Raw genomic sequence first — 20,333 nt, 5'->3', positions numbered from 1 at the left:
TATTCTAACTGAACTAAAAATAAGTGTGAACAAACACAAGGGCAATTTGGACAATTTGGTACACGAGACACAAGTGTAGAATATGCTTTTGTCCCTTTGTCTTGTTGGTCATTTAGCTGGAGATTATTGTTTGGTAGCTCTCATTGATACTTAACCTGTTTGCATTCAACATTATTGTCAGTTACTCACGTTTTAAGCCATGCTTCAACCAAACCATTAATCGTAAATTTAAAATTTCATGTCACGTATCTTAGAGTACGTTTGATTTGAATTTGTCACATTTATCATTTATGACATTGCTGACAAAAGAAAACATACAGAAAATGCAAGTTACACTTTTTTAATCAAAAGAATCCAGATTTACTTGCAAACCGTATTTGACTTTAAAGATAATAAGACAACAAAATAATGAAATATGTAACCTTTCACCATAAAACAAAAACCAATTTACTCATACTATTCACACTTCAATTGATTGATATTTTCTAATGATGGTTTATCACATGGTAACTGGTACATTCTAAATAGTAAATACAAAAAAGCATAAAAATTACTATGATGCTGCTTCAATCTCATAATATCTATAAGACTATTATAATTTATAACTCTACCTTGCAATGATAATCTTATGAAAACTTATTAAGGGGATTCCTACAAGGGAGAGATTGCTATGCTTCATGCTAATTTTAGACCCTACCAACAGGGGAGTGTGGTGGATAAGAGACATAACTTGCAGGAATGTCCTCCAATTTACCAAAAGCCTTAAGTTCCTCATTTTGCACCAATAGTGTTGTTTCCCTTGGAATTTTACCTTCAATGGAGCTTCTTGATCCTGAAAGCTCATATGGCACTGGCATCTTACTCTTCATCAATGCTATGCAGATGGAGAATGCTTGCAAAAGTGAGAGTGATGAATCAAATGCCACTGAATACATTCCATGCTTCAAGGGTGTCAAACTGAATGCGGACCGGTGCTCTTGTTCGTTCCCCTGTGGTTAGCAAGAAAAAGACATTGAAAACGTTGTAGAAAGACAAACTTAAATCATAAAGCTTAGCTCATAAACTCAACTTAACTCATAACAAGGGAACTTGAGAATTTGATAAGCTTATTAAGTACCTGGAGGAAGAGTTCAAGTTTATCTGCAAAATAAGCCTTGGATGATCTTGGTTTTTTTCTGGCTTGATTTTCATTAGAAAGGATTTTAAGTTGGCAGGCCAAATCCCAGCCACCACAGTCACATGATCCGCCTGATCTCCAGCGCTCGATCAAAGATGAAGGCCCACCTTTACTAGGAAGACTATGAACCCCACTTGGAAGCAAAACTGTTGCATGGACAGGATCCTGGCTATCGTTCCGATACACTCCTTGATGTGCATCATTGATGAAACTGATAGATTTAGGTGTTTTGAGAACAATGGCAGCAAGCTCGTCATTCGGCTGATAATCGGTGACTTGATCATCTCCCTGCACTAACTTCACTGAAACCAGAACAAACTCTTTCATGTTATAGGAGTCCAAATTGTCTCCATGTTTGTCAGATACCTTCATTTGGGCAACAGCATGAGAAATGTAGTCAGAGCCTTTGTTTTTTCCTGCTTGAATCATCCAACTTCCATTCTTCTTCTTAGCCTCCCTAAAGGTGTAAAAAGTGTAGATACAGTTGCATTCATCTTCTCCTGAGGAGCTTAAGTTCTTCACTGTCGCTGCAAGAATGTTTCTGTCAGTGTTGTCCACACCAAATGTGAAAAGAGGCATGCCATTCCTCACAGCAATTCTAAGAAATGCTTGAGTTGCTGATGCGACGTGATGCTTGTCCTTTGAGGAATCAATGGCATTAGCTGAGCTATAATCCCTGTCTAATGCTTTGTCTGCCTTTTGACTGGAAAGATTCCCATTAACCGAGATATAATTCTTGTTCATTGATACCGAATCCTTCTGAGCTAAATCCATCGAAGGACGGCTTTTAGCTGTCTTTGGTTTCAGCAATGGATCCAGTAACCTCCTCAATGGGCTTGATTTTCTTCTTCCTGCATCACAAGCTTTATCATCGCCTAAAGCGTTTGATCTAACATAGCCCCTCACATCTTGCATGTTTGATTTAAGAGCTGGTGTGGAGCTCAAATGTGACATGTGCCCAGCCTCTTTAGAGGTAGAACCTTTGCTTGTATGGCCAATGTTGAGGCTTAATCGACGAAAAGGTGAAGAGCTTCTTGACTTTTCAGGCATTACTTTCGGGTCTGATCCCTGGTGAGGCTCATTTGCAGATGAAGTGGAGCCTATGGTTGGCTTCTTTTCTTCGGTCTTACTAACTCTGGATGGACTTATGCTCATCTTGACCGACATGGGTGATGAGAAAGTAGATAAGGGTGATGAGAAAGTTGAAGCAGGAACTTTGATACTTTCCAGATCTGTCGAACTGAAACCTGATCCTTGATACTGAGAATTATTGTCATAGCTAAGTTCATCTGGTAAAGGACAGGAGTGCGGAACATCATAATCAAATTCTTTGTGGTAAAATTCCCTAGGCTTTTCTGAAAAGCTCATTCGACTAAACTTTTCAGTCAAGGATGTATGCATATAAGGGACAGCACAATGACTCTTTCGAGCAACTTCTCTAGGAAAATGAGGAACTGGCTCACTTTTCCTGAGTGCACCTTGTACAACAGCATCAATGTTTGGTCTTCTCAAAGTTTCTGATCTTTTCTCCAATCCACCATCTTGAATGCTTACTCCCATCCTATCCCCACACAATGCTGCCTCATACATTCGATCATTCGGAAAGATGTCACTTTCTTTACTAACAAATTGACCCAAGTATTTCCTGTCGCAACCTTTCAGTCTGTTACTAGGCTTGTTCCAAGCAAGATAACCATCTGTGTTAACATATCTGCTCTGTGCATCTGGATTGCCATGGCAACCTGTAAAATTCTGACGTTTTCCGACACTTTGTCTAGAGGATTTGATGGCTTCAGAGTGGCTTTGCATTGGAGATGCCATGAAATGAGCTTGTAGTGAAGGGTTGTTTTTTCTCTGACCAGAAGCACAATGACTGTTACCTCTGTTAGAAGAACAAGATAACCGATCTGTCGAAACAGAAGAGGAGGCATTACTAGATGTAGAAGTTCTGCTGCCACTTTTATGAGACACATATTTATGGCTATACTGCCATTGTTCTAGACGGGTCCAATCAAGAACGCCAACATTCAACACTTTCTCCCTATTCTTCTTCCCCCTCTCCAGATAACCTGGCAAATTCGACATGTACTTAACCAGCTCATCATCATCGCTTTCCCTTCCACCGTTCCCATGCTTGAGGTGACTCCATGTGCTGTCTTCCTCATTTCTGATAACTTCATGACAAGGATGATATCGAGACTCCTCTGACTTCAACTGGTCAAAAAGCTTTCTACTCATGGCTGTAGTAGATAGTTTCTGAAATTTGTCTTCAGGTTTGACAACAATCCATCAGCTGCAAAAATTACTTGACCTCCAGCCCCTAAACAATCTACCACCTTCGTCACTTTGAAAGAGATAGCAGTTGAGAAAAAAAATGTAGCTTGTCACTCTGCATCACAACTGTATTATACTTGAAGAATCAAACTTCTAATAGTAACAAATATATCAAGCTAACTCAATTATTGCATGCTAAGAATGGGAACAATACATCAGGAGTGTCTAACTCTAACATGAACCAAGAGCAAAACCAATAATTAATGCCATTTGTCATAACAGCACCAACTTAGATTCATGGCATTAAAGTAGATCTAAAACATGAAAGCACAATGCCTGAGACAGAGAATCTATGAGCTAAGAAAGCATAATAAATGTCCAAGAAAAATCCTTTTCCTGACAACTGTTGAAACCAAGGAGTAAAGATAATGTCTCAACTATAGCCATCTGCACTGAATTGATGCATACACTACACAAGTCTTTTGTCTTTGAATTGAAGATGATAATATGATAACACGTGACTGAAGTGGACTTAACATAGCTTAAGATGAGAGAAAAGCCAGATGCAAGAGTAAAAGAAATGAATTGCACCAAGATAATAGGTAAGTTTAAGTATGGTATGGAGGAAAGTGAAATCACAAAGCCACAACCAAGTGGTAAGAGAAGTGGTCCATATAAATCAAACAAGGCAAATCACAATGTTGAAAATATAAAGAAAAATCAGAGATAAGGCAAAAGGACCCGTCTTGATCCAAATCAAATTCCCCTGCCACAACTCTGCAAGAGACAAAGATCCACAGCTAGAGCTAGCTATTACACTCTTCAAAGTTCAAAATCATATTACACAACACTACTAGGCCCTCATTATTCTCAAAGGACAGAATTGCACATGCCCATAAAAACATTTCTAATAATAAACTAACTAATACTAACAACAATAAAAAATAAGAACAAAAAACTGTGCCTTTCTTTTGAAGGCATAGAAACATAGAAAAGAGGCAAGTTGAGATTTTGAAGGAGAGAATGCGTACCAGAGAGGGAGTGAGTATGGAGAATGGAGAGAAGGTGAGAGCTTTGGAGGAGAAGGAAGGAGTAGTGTCGGTGTTGCAAAAGGACATAGCATCCAACAAAAGAGTAATAATGGAGAATGCTAATAATGAGAATGCATATACCAAAGTGAAAGGACTCAAACCTTTTCTCTTTTTTCCTCCTCCTTCTTCTTCTTCTTCTTCACACTCACTCAGAGGGTTCAGAGTGTTAAGTTTATAGACCACAAAAAAGGGGGCTTTCAGAGAATATCACCTGCTACAAGACACTGAGCTTTCAGACGCGTTCACACACTCATCATAAATAAACAATGAGAGAGAAGACAGAGAACTGTTTTTGCTATTTTTATTTGTTTTTTAACTCCATAGAAGAAAAAGAAAGAAGCATTGAACATGTGAGTGTGTATCTGGTAATACAAATGCACTGAAAATGTACTAGAGAAGTAGCTGTAAGCCTGTAATGTAACATGTGTGAGACTGAGAAGAGGGAAGTGGGGTCAGATGGCTTCAGATCAATCCCAAGGTTGAAACAAAAGGGTGGTTTGCTTTCTAAATTACATTTATTGTTTGTGTTTTTTAATTTATTTACGTACCTTTGTGAAATTAATGGTCAATATTTTTTTTTTTGGCTTTTTTTTTTACTAGCTTTTACCAAAATTTTAAAAATACACCATCACATATATATATATATATTAAAAATCAGTCAATTATATAAAAATATGTAAAATAATTCATATAATATTTTTTTACCAAAGATTGGAGACTTGAAAACGCAACCTCTTAAATGAGTATGGAAAGACTATGTCATTTGAACTATAACTCATTAGCAAACAATTCATATAATTTATACATAATAAAAAAAAATATAAGATTCCATTAGAAAATTAACTTGGGATATAGTCAATTATAACTAACTAATTAAAAAATATGATAGTTACATAAAAAAAATTTTTTTTCCACTATTCCTATTTTTTTATATTTTAAAATTAAAATAAAAAAATTAACTGAATTGGTTTATATTATAATTCATTTCTTAGAATTGTTCAAAAACATATCTTTGATTTATACTTTTATCTTAAATAATAATTTTTGTTAGTTATAAATACAAAATATATAACGTAAAAATAAACTCAAAAGGGTTTTTTCAGTTTCTTTTTTCTAATAGAAATACAGAAATAAATAAAAAACTGAAAAAAGAGATATTTTGAATAAGGATAAAATACAAATAATAGGTTCTGTTTTAAACACATAAATCTGCAAAATTTTGTCATTTCAAATAAAAGATATAAAAATTTGTATCTATATTTTTATATTTATGTCCCAATATCCCAAAATATATTTACTTTGTTAATATCAATAATACATGTGAGATAAGAAATAAAATATTTTAAAATTAGAGTCCACACTACTTGTGAATTAAGATTATTTAAAATAAAAAAAGTTATACAATAATAAAATAAAAAATTAATTATTTTTAAATTAAAATAATAAATACATATTTTATAAAAATTACAAATTTAATAATAATTAAATTCTTACTTTATCATTTTCTTAAATTTTTCATTTAAGACAATCTAAATTTGTTGTGTTTAAAGCACAAATTTATTACCTTATATCTTAATTTTTTAGATGTTTTATTCAAACATAAATTTTTATGTTTAATACGGTGATGGACATGAGAGAGACAGGCGCCGAGAGTAAACAGAGAGAAAGAGAGAGAGTATGTACTTCGGGCCCCACTTGAACCCACATTTTATTGGGTTGCCTTTGTGGAAAGTGTTATTTAAAATAATGGTGGGCCCATTCTGCCAAAGATGGGCTTAAATGGGACCCACTTAAGTATTCCATCCTATGTATGGGCCGTTCGATTGGACTGCAGTTGGCCCACAAGGGATAAATCGTCGTTTATAAGTGTCCTTATTCAGATGAATTATTCAATTCAATTATGTTCCTTTTTATCTCTTTATTTTCCATTTTCATTTTTTCTCCGGTTTTGATAATTTCGTATTTGCCTTTTCTTGCTTCCGATTTGGATTCTTCTGTTCTTTGACGTTCGGCGTAGGCAATGGCAGAGGTGGTGCTGGCTTCCATTTTCATATTTGGACGTAAATAACCTCTATTATCTTTTCTATTTTTTATTTGTAGGTACACCACTCTCAATTGAGTTTAATAATTCTAAAAATATATATTATCCGAAGAGAAACACGACACAAAACTATTCACTTGTGATGTGTACTTATGTTTTAGCATATTACGAGGTTCTTCCATGCCGTATAATCGTCATAAACCGTGTTAAATTTAATTAGAATTTGTTTTATTTAATAAAATGTTTTTTATTTTTATATTTTTAGTCTTAGAATTTACTAAAACAATAAAAAATTAAGATATTGTTCGTAAATTTAGCAAACTCACTAAGTAAGTAATTCGAAATCTCATTTTCTCTAATGAATGAAGTATGAACTAGAGTTGATATCAATAAAGACATTTTGATGATTTAACGAGTAAAATATTATTTTATTATAATAATTGAAAATGCTTTTTTTTTATTCTCTATTTATAGGATAGAAAAACTTTTAAGTGTATTGATATATTAGTGTTTCAGTAATTTTTAACTGTTAATTTTAATTATAAAAAATATATATAAAATATATAATTAAGATTAACAGTTAAAATTCACACTGATGTACTAGTATACTTCAAAACTTTTCGATAGAATATGTTGTCCTCATCATGGTATTGCACCTTTATGAAGTGTTAATGGATGTTTAATATTGATTATACAATTTTATGATAGGCTATTTTAGTGTTTTTATACATTTTTTTTGGGCTTGAATTTAGTATAGGACAAAGAAAAGTATAGGTAGACAATAAAAATATTAAATAATGTGAATAATTAATATATTGGATGTTTACTTTACTATGTGTGTGGATGATTATTCTAATATTAAAATTTAGGTGAGTAATTTGGGGATGTAGTGTATTTTATTTGAATATGGTCAATTTTAGGGTCTGTTATTCATGTTGTTCAAAAAAGTCATTAGTTACCTAACATAATTCAGATGACAAATATGCTTTAATTTTATGTTTGAGTAATGTTACATATTTAAGTTTTTTTATAAATTAAATCCAATTAAGTTAAATAATAAGATTTAAAATAATATTAATCATAATTGATTTTTATTATATTAGATCAACTTAATTGAAATTAATTAACAAAAAGACTTAGATATGCAGTATTATTTTTAAGGAAAAGTTTAGGAGGCCAGCAACTTTATTAAATTCTGGCCAGCATGTAACCAGCAAAAGAAAAGTGAGTAATTCCACACTATTGGATGAAATATCACACTATTAAAAATATTATTGATGACTACAAATCACAAAAGTTGCTGACTCCTATCACTCCTCTTATTTTAATGTATAAAACCCTAAAAACACAAACTAACAAATAGAGTCTTAATGTCGCTATCTCGTGAACACTTATTAGCTCAAACCTACTAAGTAAAAATATATGTTAGATCATGGAAAGTAAGTAAGTAAGTAAAAATATAGAATAGGACCAAACTTGCACTTTTGTTGTTGCGAAGTAAAATCATCTAAAGTACTGTTAATTAAATAATTAAAGGGAAGAAAAGTATATTCTCCTTTCGAGGGAGCGCTTGACAATTGAGATCAATGTTGTCATTATTATGTTACTATGGAGCACAAAATCGAAACCGAAAGCGAATAAGATAACATATATACATCTAGCTAGGGCCATATGAAACAGAGGAGATACTTGAAAAGCAATGGATGATAAGATTATTGAAGGGTTTAATTATACGATGAATATAAGGTGAGGGTTTAAAGCCGGACATCATTATTACCAATAAGATCCGAACGCTGTAATGATGGTACTTGCACTTGCTTAATCAACCACTTTTGATGCCAATTGTGACCATGCTTCTCACCAACTCTTCGCATATTATTACATATTAATTATTTTTGTCTAACTAATACTAATTCGTCCCTCTTTGGCTCATATACAATTATACATGGAATGTTTGGCAATAAAAGGTTACTGAAATTTGAACATGTGAGATGTGTATAATACTGATATTAAGGCATAATCTTAATTTTAACATAACGAACTAACGTCTTGGCATCAACAATATTTTCAAGCGCAAATAATAATTTATTTTGCTCTTACTCCTCTCCAGATCAAAGGGGTATTTGTATTTAATTCAAGACATAAGGTAATGCTAATTGTTATCCTTAATCCCTAATCCTAATTATTAATTTCTTTGTTGACAGTTGTCATTACCATATTAACAAGAGTTAACAATGTCTGAAATTTGACTCCTTGTCTGTGGCACATGCATGCTGTACGCCAAACCTCTATGTTATACGTAAAAAAAGAGTTAAGCTAAGTGTACACTAAAATCAGTCATCAAATCAGCTATTTATATGTTAGAATATAAATACATATTAAAAATAAATTAAATCACATATATATTTATATACAAATATATTGGTAGTTGATTTTAGTGACTGATTTTAGTGTACAAATAGCATTTTTGATAAAAAAATAAATCGTTAGGTAATAAAATAATAAAAAATAATTTAAACGGATCAAGATCTTTTAAAGTGAGAAGTTAAATAACACAATAATAAATAATAATTTGAACGGAAGATTCTCTAAAGTAAAGAGTTAAGTAACACAATAAAAAATAATAATCTGAACGGATCAAAAATCATTTAAAATAAAGAATTAATCACTTTTAAATTAAGATAATAGGATATACATTTTATAAAAATTACAAAATCAATAGTGATTACACTCTACCAATTTTTTCACTTAAAAAGAATCCAAATTCAATCTGAATTATAGTTCAGGAAAGGAAAAAAATAGAAAAAAAAAAACAAGTAAATATAATAAGAAAAAATCTAAGGAATAAGCACTTTTATTGAAATTTGACCAGTACTTAACCATCAAAAGAAAAATAAATAATTTTACGCATTAAATATTATCTCATACTATAAAAAATATTGATAAAGACTAATTAATAACTACACATCATACTACTGGTCCTAACACTCCTCATATAATAATGACTAGTAGATTCTACTTTACTATAAAATCTAATAGATATGACATTATAAAATGTACTAGCCAGCGGGTAGCGGCAGCCTGAGATGTCTGGTCTGGACTCCAATTATTGAGAGCATATTGCACAATGATTCAGGTCAAGAACTTCTCCATGACTAGCTACGAGGTGGCCAATAAGGCATCATCTTTCATATGATCGATGATGATGAGTGATGACTATGGTCACTTTTATTTAATCATAGAATGATAACCCTAGCTATGCCATAATAATAGTTAATCATATTTTTACTATTAATTTACATCCAGGTTGCCTTTTTTTTTTTTTTGGTGACTATCCAGGTTGCCTTTTAATTATATGATTCACATATTAAGAAATAATATATGCTCAGAGCTCAGAAATCAGAATCCCATCCTACCCTTCATTGACTTATTGCCCTCCTCCACATGTGCTGCATTATTCTCCCGTCATAATTATTTTTTCTTTTTTCTTTTTGGACAGGGTTAATGGAATATGGGCTCACAAGCCCAACAAGGTGCACTTGAGTAAAAAAACAAATGTTCCTATGGGCCTAATCCAACAAAGAAAAAACAAGACCAACATTCCAAAAAATTAAAAAAATGAAGCAGCAGTAGGTTCTAGATCCATGAAATGACAAAATTACCCTTCCGTATCCAATGGTAAAGGGGGTGCATTCTGGAACATTCTGAGTCGGTGAGTGAGGAGAGATTAAAGGCTGTGAAAGTGTGAAGAGTGATGAGTTAAGAGAGTGGGTTGAGGATGTCGATAGTGCCAATCAAGCAGGATGGTGAGGGCGAGGGCTCTAACTCTTTGGTTGATGCATTCTTGGGTTCCCGTATGGAGCTGTGGGACCCCTTCCACTTCATGCCCGCCCCGTTTTCCAACATGTTGTCGGGTTTGGGATTGGGGTCATCCGTGAACACCCGCTTGGACTGGAGGGAGAATTCGAAGGCACACGTGTGGAAGGTGGTGCTACCTGGCTTCACCGATGAGGACGTTCTGGTTGAGCTCCAAGAGGAGAGGGTGCTTCAGGTGAGCGTGGAAAGCGGCAACTTCATGAGCAGATTCAAGGTACCTGATGACGCTAACCTTGAGCAACTCAAGGCCAATATGCACAACGGGGTTCTGCTTATCACTGTTCCCAAGTATCAACAAGCCTCCAACATTAGGGTCGTTGAGATTGAAGGCTCTGATTGATTCTCTGTTTGCTTCCTTACACTAATGCAATGTTCGTGTTATCACTGTATGTATGTTAAGAATGTATACCATATGTGTGCGGTTTAACTAATGTACGTATGAAATGTTAGTGTTTACCACTTAGTTACTATTCAGTGGGTTTTAGGTTCTAAGACTCGGATGAGTTGCAAGAGGTATGTATTAGGGTATGAGTGAATTATGAGATTTTGGGTTTGATCTCCTTACGGTTATTAAGAGGAAAATGATAGGTTATTAAAAGCAACTAAACTCATAAGGTCAACAAATTATTATTACCCTTAGAATCTGAAATAATTTTTCTTGAGCAATGCTAGGGCCAGCAACATTTGTAATTGGTAGCCATTAACTAGCCATCAATAATGATTTGATGGTGTGATATTGGTGTGAGATTTCATCCAATGACTCACATTTTTCTGCTGGTTACATGCTGGCCAAAATGCAATAAAATTGCTGGCCCTGTAGACTTTTCCATTCTTCTTAACCATTAATCTGAATCTTTGGGAAGAATGAACGTAGACGTTTTTCAACCCTATTAATTGTGTTATACAAGTTCGCCTCCGTCGTCTTGACTCTTGCGGATGCTGCTCTCAGCATGCATCAGTATTTAACTACTTCCTATACATTTATGAATGGCAACTTGTTGAGTTGTTGGGCTGGTTTTGTTAGCTTTTTTTAACCAAGTATCATTCAAACAACTAACAATAATTTCAATAATCAACTAAGACTTTACAACATTAGATTAAAAAAAAAACACAAAACTAGAACTTCATTGAACCTACCAGTGAAAAAAGTGTGTCAAATTAAAGGATATAGTGGAGATCAGACTTGGAGTACGGCGTTGTTGCTACATATCTAGTGAGGAGAGGGAAGAAGGGAAAAGATAGCTCAAATTATTTATGTTGTCTCATCCAATCAGTTTAAGCGTAAACAAAGAACAGAATACAAAATAAATGGTTATATCTCCGATAACATAAATTGAATGAATCTGCCTACCCCTGTATACTTTACTTACTCACACATGCTATGGTATAGGTGGGCCGTGCCCATTATTAATGTGACACTATTTTCTCATATACGTTTGGTCAAATTAAATAGGCATATCATACAATGTTTAGGAATTAGGAAATCATATCATTACAATTCTCGTAATCTTAGTCCCCTAATCCATTGCATATATAAACACAAGAAATGTCTTAATTACATTGGGTGACGAAAAAAAATCGGTTATAAACTTCTACATGTGATATCGAATTACATATTTTTGAATCATGAAACGTGTTTACTTAATTTAAAATATAAAAACACGCACCACATATATATTACTAATGAAGAAAAGTTTTTCATAATGAAAAAGTCTTGCACTGTTTTATCAATGCAAAAAATATTTAGGGTTAATCTTCACGTAAATAAGTAAGCCTAGATAATCTTGCTTGATTATTGATGGTGTGTGTCAGGCAAACAGTTTAATTAAAATACTCGATTTAGTTAAACTAAAATTAAAAAATAATTAATTTATAAACATTTGTAGAAAAATATTATAAGATTATCAGAATTTATTATTTTTGACTAATATTGTTAGTTATTAACTTAATTTTTTTAGTCTATTAATTCAATAATATTTTTTAGTTTATATTTTTAAATATTAATGATTAACTGTAAAATAATAAATTCTAATAATATTCTAATATTTTTTTATAAAAAAACTAACTATTTTTTTTGGATAAAATAATTCAATTATATTAAATATATATTAAAATTAGTTACTAATATAAAATATATATTAAAATAAAATATATAATAAAAATAAATTAAATAACACATATTTATATATAACTAATTTTAATAATTTTTATGTACAAATATTAATTTTAAAAGTCAATGCATAATAAACTATACATTTATTTGAAGCTTGTAACTTTACATAAGGATATGTATAAACATCTTTTTTCAGTTTGTACAAGAAATATGTTTTTTTAAAACGTAAAAAAACACCGGTGTGTCCAAAGAACCAACAGAAGAACATTCTAGTATGCAAAACAATGTAGAGATATGTTAGATTAATATTAAAATTAACCACTCAAATTAATTATCAATATAAAATATATATTGAGATATAGATACATATATAAAATAAATTATATTACACATATATTTATACATAAATATATTAGTGTAAATATATTAGTGATTGATTTTAGTGACTAATTTTAATAGAGGAATGCTAGGGGGCCAGCAACTTTGTGATTTGTAGCCATCAAATAGCCATCAATGATAGTTTTAATGGTGTGAGATGGATGTGAAATTTCATCCAATGGCTCACTTTTCTTTGATGGTTATATGCTGGCCAGAATTTCACAAAGTTGCTGGCCCCTAGACTTTTCCATTTTAATATACAAATAATATTTTTAAACAATCTAATATATTATCATGAGCTACACCGTGAAAATAAAGAGGTAATGTACTGTAGATGGAGGCTATGACTATGACGAGTTATGATTATTGTGTGGTGTAGAAGAATTAGAAGAAGACATTATGATAGTATGAACAAGCTTATTTAAAGCATCTTCATCTCTAATACCTACCCTAATTTTATCCTTCATCAACACCGCTCTCTCCCTCATCAACTTTCCTTCTTCACTTACCATCATCCTCCTCACCGCACCTTCCACCTCATCCTTTCTTATCCTCATCTCTGAGCACTCTATCCCCACCTTCCATACATCACTCACCAACCTCGCGTTCACTCTTTGGTCCCCAAAGTACGGCTGACACATCATCGGAACCCCAAAACACACGCTTTCTAACGTCGAGTTCCATCCACAGTGGCTCCAGAACCCTCCCACTGCTCTATGCGCCAGAACTTCCTTCTGCGGTGCCCATTTTATTATTTTACCCTTCTCTCTTGCCGCACTTTTCACTTCTTCCGGAATCGACTTTATTGTTTCTGGTCTTATCACCCATAGAAACTTTTGTTCGCTGTTTGCTAAACCATAAGCCACTTCGATTAGTTCTTTTTCTTCCCAACTTGCTATGCTTCCTAAACTCACATACAGAACTGAACGTGGCTCTTGTTCGTTCAGCCATGTTATGCAGCTATAGTCTTCTTTCACGAGGCTTGTTGAACAATTATTATTCTTTTCTTGTGTTTCTGATGACGTCATGCACATGTGTAAGGGTCCTATGGGAAACACACCAACTTTGTAGAGGTTCCGAAGTTTTTGGAGCGATGAAGATTCGAGGAATTCGATAGTGTTGAAGATGACACCTAATGATGGCTTTACTGAGAGTGATTCAGTTGCTTGTTTCACCATGATATCTGTTTCAGATTCTCCCAAATTAAAAATTGGTAAATCTTTGAATCGTAGAGGTTCAAGTCCTTCCACCATCTCCATACACACACAGCTAGAATCTGCCAACAAAATTTCTAGCCAGTTAAGGATTTTTGTTCAACTTAAAATCAACACATTTATATAAACATGTTTAATTCATAAATATACACTTATTACTAGTTGCTTATAATTTCATTCCTAATACATATTTCAAAAATATTTACAAGTGATTATATTTTATTATTTAAAAACTATATTAAAGAAGCAATTATATTATATATATTTCTAAAATTATGCACATATTATTATTCTAAAAATAGATACATATTTCTATTTTGTTTTCCTTTTTGATAGCTACCACTTCGTGTGAATAGCTGTAGCCTCATACTTTCTACTTTCGGTTGTACAATATTGACTTTGCCATATGGCTCATTAGTATTCAATTTTGCTAAAAGGCACAACAAAAATAAACTAACAACTTTACATATTTAAAATTTTAAAAATTACAATTTTAAGCTCTATATTAAATTTGTTACTTTTTGATTGTCCACTTAAATGGAATTGTTGTTGAAGTTAATTGAAATAAAACTTTTAATTTTTTAATTTTAAATAAAATATTCTTATATTAAATAAACAATATAGCAAAACTCATAAAACAATACTATGACATAGTCTTTATTTAAGTTTGAGTTATCATGTAAAACACGTCTTTATTGTATGTTAGAACATGTAAAATTTAAATAACACAATTATTCATCTTTGTTTGATATATATAATTAATTTCCAACTACTAAAAATAAGAATTAATTGCTTTTAAAACACTCATTAAATATACTCCAAAAATTTGAAAGAATTTCTCGTTGGAGCAAAGAGCTAATTAAGATGATATATACTCTTAACACAATTAATTAGAACACACATAAACAAACTCTAGCTTTAATTTAATTATCATAGAAGCATGCATTCACATAATATATAAATTGAATACCTTGTAAGGGAAGATATCCGTTTCTTTGTAACGTAGGTAACCAATGGTAAGAGAGATAATTAGTAGCACATGTAGTTCTGAAGAGCATGGTAGGAAGGTTGAGTTCTCTAGCCACAGAATCAATGAAGTGCATTAAACCATCATAGATAACACATGAAATTTTCTCTTCCTTAATGATCCTAACCAAAATCTCCTTAAGTGGTGTGACACAATTGGTGTTGAGGTATGAAGAAATATGAATAAAGTTCTTAGAAGAAACGGTGTATGAATCGGATAAACCGTCATGGAAGGATACAAAAGTAAAATCAGGGTGGTTAGTTGGGTCAGGAGAATTAAATTTGGTGTGTACCACGGTGATGGAGAAGCCTTTGGAGTGAAGGATGGTGGCTAATTGAAGCATAGGTGTCATGTGGCCTTGAAGGGGTGGTGGAATAACAATCAAACGGTACTTTGATGCCATTATCATGAATCTTTAATTGATAAATGTATAAGGCTGTAGTGGAGATTATATTGAAGTGAAGATTCTTTTAAAGAAATTCAGTAAGCACAAGGCATAAGGTATGTGCAAAACTTATAAGGGGTGCTTTGATGCCTTTATAGTTTTTTTCTTTGAGATTGACATGGTTTTTTTTTTTTTTTTTTTGTTAATTTCTAGAGTCTCCTAAAAAGAAGTCTATCTCATCTTTGTTAATCCCAAGATGCATAGGCATAAGGCATGTGCCTTTGACATTATTGGACTCATCATCATATAGTCAATGATTTACAGCGCTCATAAGTTAGAGTGCATTGAATTCATCATTTAATTAACATAATACACTAATAATTTTAGTCTTTTATTCAAGTCTAGTAAAATTCATTATCAATTTTTTTTTTTTTTGGTTACGGTTCAGACATTCATTGCTTCCAATTGAGTCTCAAGTACTTCAATTCGTCAGAGCAATCACATTTTTCTGAGAGCATTATTGAATTATAAGATATCTTCTACCAAATATTAAGTGGAACTTCTATTCTACTGAAGTATATTACCTTATCTTAATCATATACATTTTAAATTTTGATTGATTTAACTATTTGGATTCCTTGTAAGTACCATTTTTTTGTCAAATTCAAAAATTGTAAGCTAATTGAAATTTGAAAGTCTCCATTTTTTTTGGAAAATTATTCTCATATGATTACTATTTAACATAATTAACATTATGTTTATAAAAATATTTAATGTCATATTCTATACAAATTATTCTCAAATATAGAACAGATTAGTTTTTAATATGTTAGATTAAGAGATACAATAAAAAAAAATAATAATAAATATATTAAGTATAATATAATTATTATTTGTATCTCAAAAAGTTTGAAGTAGTTGAGTTAAATTTTGTTCCGATTATAAAAATATTTATAATTATTTTATCCTTAAGATATGTTATCGTAAATTAATTTTTTTATAATTAAAATTTATAAGCAAATTAAAATCAAATGTAAAACTGATTTCAAATGTATGAATATAATTTTTATTGGAACAAAAATGGTTAAATAATTCGATTAAGATATAAAGAAAAATTATGTTCCTATCAAATAAAGTATAATATCAAAGAGAATGAGATAAATAATAGGAATATGAGGCTCAAAAGAAAGAGCAAAATTTGAGAGACTTAAATCAATTTTTTTCTTTTTTTTTTTTTGGAAAAATAAATAAATTTAATATCTCCACTTTTATTTTTAAAAAAAGAAAAAAAATAAAAGACGGGACTAAATTTAAGAGAATGGTGTCAAATATTTTTTATTTTATGATAATTTCAATTATAAATAATTAATATGTTTAAATAAATAAAATTAATTTAATGAATATAAAAATATTATTCTATTTTTCATCAAAATAATTTTATTAAAATAATAGTTTTTTTGGCTGATTTTTCTTGCCTTAAAACCTAAAAAAAAAAATTTTTTTTCTTGCCTTTCATGCTTTTGCTTGTTGCGGTTGTTGTGAAGTGTAACTGTGATGGCTATCCACCAAGAGATTTATTAATTAATAGTCACGGAAACATTTCAAGTGCACCGGGGAGTACCGGTGCATCAGTTGTTTTAACCGTTGATTTCAATTAATATATATTATATATATTTTTTATAATTCAGATTAACGATTAAAATAACTGGAGCACCGGTACTCCCAGTGCACCTGAAATGTTTCCAATAAATCTCTTTCCGATCTTATCTCGAATAATTAATTTTCTGTTCAATTTTCACATAACACATACACGTACACATAATAATAATAATAATAATAATAATAATAATAATAATAATAAATCGTCAAATTCTCGTTCTTAAAATTTTATTATTTTTTAAATTGATTTATGATAAATTAAATTAATTATATTAATCTTATAAAATAAAATATAAATTAAATTAATTTTTTGTTAATTAAATAATAATATATCACGTTAAATATTATATATCATAATGATATTATAAATAATATTATGTATTATAAGATGCTTGATTGACCTTTTAAATTAGCAATATATGACATATTGTGTGTGTGTCTCTCATGTGTTATAGTTAATTTTTTTTAATATAAAAAAGATTTTAATATAACCCTCCGTTATTGAATTTTGTGATAATTTTTAAAATTATGAGAGTGCGACAATACGTTCCTATATTGTATATTTTAATTCGACTAGCTAATTCCCTGTGAAGGCCAAGACATATATATGAGACAGCCAAGACCGAACTAGCTCAACTAGGGCACTTTGATTTCAGTTTTGCTACTATGCGCAGGGTTGAAATTTTCTTTATTTATTTTTTTCATACTGCAATACGAAAAGGGTTTTATTTTGGCCGGCACGAAAAATAAATGCTTTTAGGACTTTAGGCATCCTAACAATCACAATTTTAAGTTTTATTTTGTAAACCTAACTACCTAATAAGCAAGCAAATTAAAATAAATAAAACTAAGGTTCTATAAAACTTGGAAGTCTAAAAAATGTTGACGCAATTGTCATAAAAATGAAAGCATATTTCAAGAAAAGATTTTAATTGTCTGAGACTTCCACTAACTTAAGTGGATAAGAAGAGTAATATAAATAATTATATTTCTCAAAGTTTTTATTATAAGTTTATCATAAAAGTATTGTATAGATCAATAGAGCATACAAAGAATAGGAAAACCAAAAAAATATTATTCTTATGTTATTTTTTGCATTGTTATTAATAATAATATTATATGTATATAAAAAATAGTTATTAAATTAGTTATTTTATAAAATATATGTTTAAATATAAATATACATTAAAAATAAATTAAATAATATATTTATATATAAATACATAGTTACTGATTTGGTATGCAAATAAGATTTTTTAAAAGAAATTAATTACAGTGCTTCAGATATTGTTACTTGCTTGACACACGTATCTTTTGTGCCTTAATAAAAAATAAAAAATTATTTTTTAGTATATATTATTATTTATTAAAATAAAATATATTTTGAATATTTTATAATTAAAAAATTAATTTATATTTAAATATTCTTAATGTATCAAAATATTATTATAATTTATCTAAAAAATATATTTATTTATATATAAATCATGTAATCATGTCCTATAAAAATTTAAAATTTATGTATTCGTTCATTTATCTTGTGTCGTATCTTATTTTGTGTTCAGATCAGGATTCATGCATTACTATATCATTTCTTAGAAGTGTTTAACGATCAATAACCTTAGCTGTTAATCAAAACAGTATTTTTAGAGAACTAGTATGATTTAGCTAAACCTAATTAATGACTAATTAGGAAAAGAATAATGAAGTCAATATATATGTGGTTAGAAGGTGGAATATTCGTATCATGGATCACCGGCATGCTGGCTTGTACAATGTATCATGAAAAATGGAAGTGTAATAAGCCAGTTATGCTAATGGGCCAGCATTGTATTGCTAGGACTATGCAATTGTAACATCATCATCCATGATAAGTAAGAGCCAATCAATTTACCAAAAAAAACAAAAAAAAAAAGAACCAATCAATTAAGAAAGGCAATTAATTAGTCAATGAAAAATGAGGAGAGAGATAATGAAAGAAACCCAAATGATGTAGACAAGTTTCAAAATGTCTCTTCGTTGCTTACAACAATCTGCAGAAACCATTGTTTAAATATCACAGTAACTGAGAATAGACGTACACCTTATTTCACTTTCGATACATCATGTATCATATGCATGTATTATTATCACCACTACGGCACCTTAATTTAATTCATCTCTTCCCGTGACTTGCAAAACTTCTGTAACCAATTATAATGCATATGAACTGGTTTTGATTCATGGATTTTTTTATGTTACAATTTCAACTTGTTCAACACCATTCACATAAAAATAATAGTTAGATATATATTTATTTATGTCTTTTTTTATTAAGTTTTGTTTTTGAAAAATATTGTTTTAAGATATAATATTAAAATTTTTATAATTTAAAAGTCTAAAATTTAATTTTTGTTAAATTCAAAAGAAACAATTTCAAAATAAAACAAATAAAAAAAAGTGTATAAAAAAGATTACATAAGACTTTGGATGGACGAAGAGAGGCCTTAGAAATAAAAAGTGAATTCATGATAAGTTGACAACAAAAAATAAAAAATGTTATATGATTTAATAATATTTAGCTGTCATCTATATACAGAAAGACATGTGTATTTTAATTAGATGTATTCTTGAACAGGTGAAAGATTGTCTTTGATTGACTATACAAAGCACACAGTATGCAACTATGCATGATCTGCGAAGAGAATTATTGTTACCAATTCTATTTAATTTGTTTTGAACTTTTCCAAAATTGCAAACCTCTCATTCAGTGAATTCTCCGGGGATAGGACAACTGGACAAGGCATTTTTAAAGTTGTTTTTGCAAATGAGAATGCTAAAAGACGAATATTTGTAGTGAAGAAAAAAAAGTTTATTATTAATTCAAAGACAAAATAAATATAAACAAAATGTATGTTGATCATATAACATATTCTGCTTCGTAAAATGGTACATGCATATATAAATCCGTTTTTGTTGAATCACATAAAAAAGATTTCACAATTTAGAATTTTAATTATTATTCATTTAAATATTAGTGTATTTCCTTTCCTCAATTACAAATACTATAATGTTTGTTCTCTTTGCTTAATAAGTATAACGATCAAGGGCATCAGCAA

General features: G+C 30.5%; 3 protein-coding genes across 4 annotated transcripts; 1 reads left to right on the top strand and 2 right to left on the bottom strand.

Annotated features, from left to right (window-relative positions):
* Positions 1–446: 446 nt before the first annotated feature.
* LOC112736721 (uncharacterized) lies at positions 447–5,028 on the bottom strand. 2 transcript variants are annotated; one of them, XM_025786285.3, is made up of 3 exons: positions 4,483–5,028; positions 1,118–3,577; positions 447–989 (listed from the first exon to the last, which is right to left on the bottom strand). In XM_025786285.3, the coding sequence occupies exons 2-3, from the start codon at positions 3,413–3,415 to the stop codon at positions 687–689; spliced, it is 2,601 nt and encodes an 866-aa protein (XP_025642070.1). In that variant the 5' UTR covers positions 3,416–3,577; positions 4,483–5,028; the 3' UTR covers positions 447–686. The 2 variants fall into 2 exon arrangements, with proteins under 2 accessions (XP_025642070.1, XP_029147220.1); XM_029291387.2 differs by having other exon boundaries at positions 4,644–4,892.
* A 5,252-nt stretch (positions 5,029–10,280) lies between these two features.
* On the top strand, positions 10,281–11,019 carry LOC112736720 (18.5 kDa class I heat shock protein). Its single transcript, XM_025786284.3, has one exon. The coding sequence runs from the start codon at positions 10,362–10,364 to the stop codon at positions 10,797–10,799; it is 438 nt and encodes a 145-aa protein (XP_025642069.1). The 5' UTR covers positions 10,281–10,361; the 3' UTR covers positions 10,800–11,019.
* Positions 11,020–12,880: 1,861 nt separating this feature from the next.
* LOC112736719 (UDP-glucose iridoid glucosyltransferase-like) lies at positions 12,881–15,958 on the bottom strand. The gene is made up of 2 exons (XM_025786283.2): positions 15,135–15,958; positions 12,881–14,226 (listed from the first exon to the last, which is right to left on the bottom strand). The coding sequence occupies exons 1-2, from the start codon at positions 15,598–15,600 to the stop codon at positions 13,298–13,300; spliced, it is 1,395 nt and encodes a 464-aa protein (XP_025642068.1). The 5' UTR covers positions 15,601–15,958; the 3' UTR covers positions 12,881–13,297.
* Positions 15,959–20,333: the final 4,375 nt, after the last annotated feature.

The sequence above is a fragment of the Arachis hypogaea genome, chromosome 13 (assembly GCF_003086295.3).
Source record: "Arachis hypogaea cultivar Tifrunner chromosome 13, arahy.Tifrunner.gnm2.J5K5, whole genome shotgun sequence".
Classification (NCBI taxonomy): Eukaryota; Viridiplantae; Streptophyta; class Magnoliopsida; order Fabales; family Fabaceae; genus Arachis; species Arachis hypogaea.
Note: the sequence above shows the minus strand (reverse complement) of the source record. Positions and strands in the feature narration are given on the sequence as shown.

Coding starts and splice junctions, on each gene's coding strand:
- LOC112736721 (XM_025786285.3), bottom strand. CDS start 3,415: ATGAGTAGAAAGCTTTTTGACCAGTTGAAGTCAGAGGAGTCTCGATAT. Junction 990..1,117: donor AACTTGAACTCTTCCTCCAG/GTACTTAATAAG, acceptor TGCTAACCACAG/GGGAACGAACAAGAGCACCG.
- LOC112736720 (XM_025786284.3), top strand. CDS start 10,362: ATGTCGATAGTGCCAATCAAGCAGGATGGTGAGGGCGAGGGCTCTAAC.
- LOC112736719 (XM_025786283.2), bottom strand. CDS start 15,600: ATGATAATGGCATCAAAGTACCGTTTGATTGTTATTCCACCACCCCTT. Junction 14,227..15,134: donor CGGATATCTTCCCTTACAAG/GTATTCAATTTA, acceptor TTTTGTTGGCAG/ATTCTAGCTGTGTGTGTATG.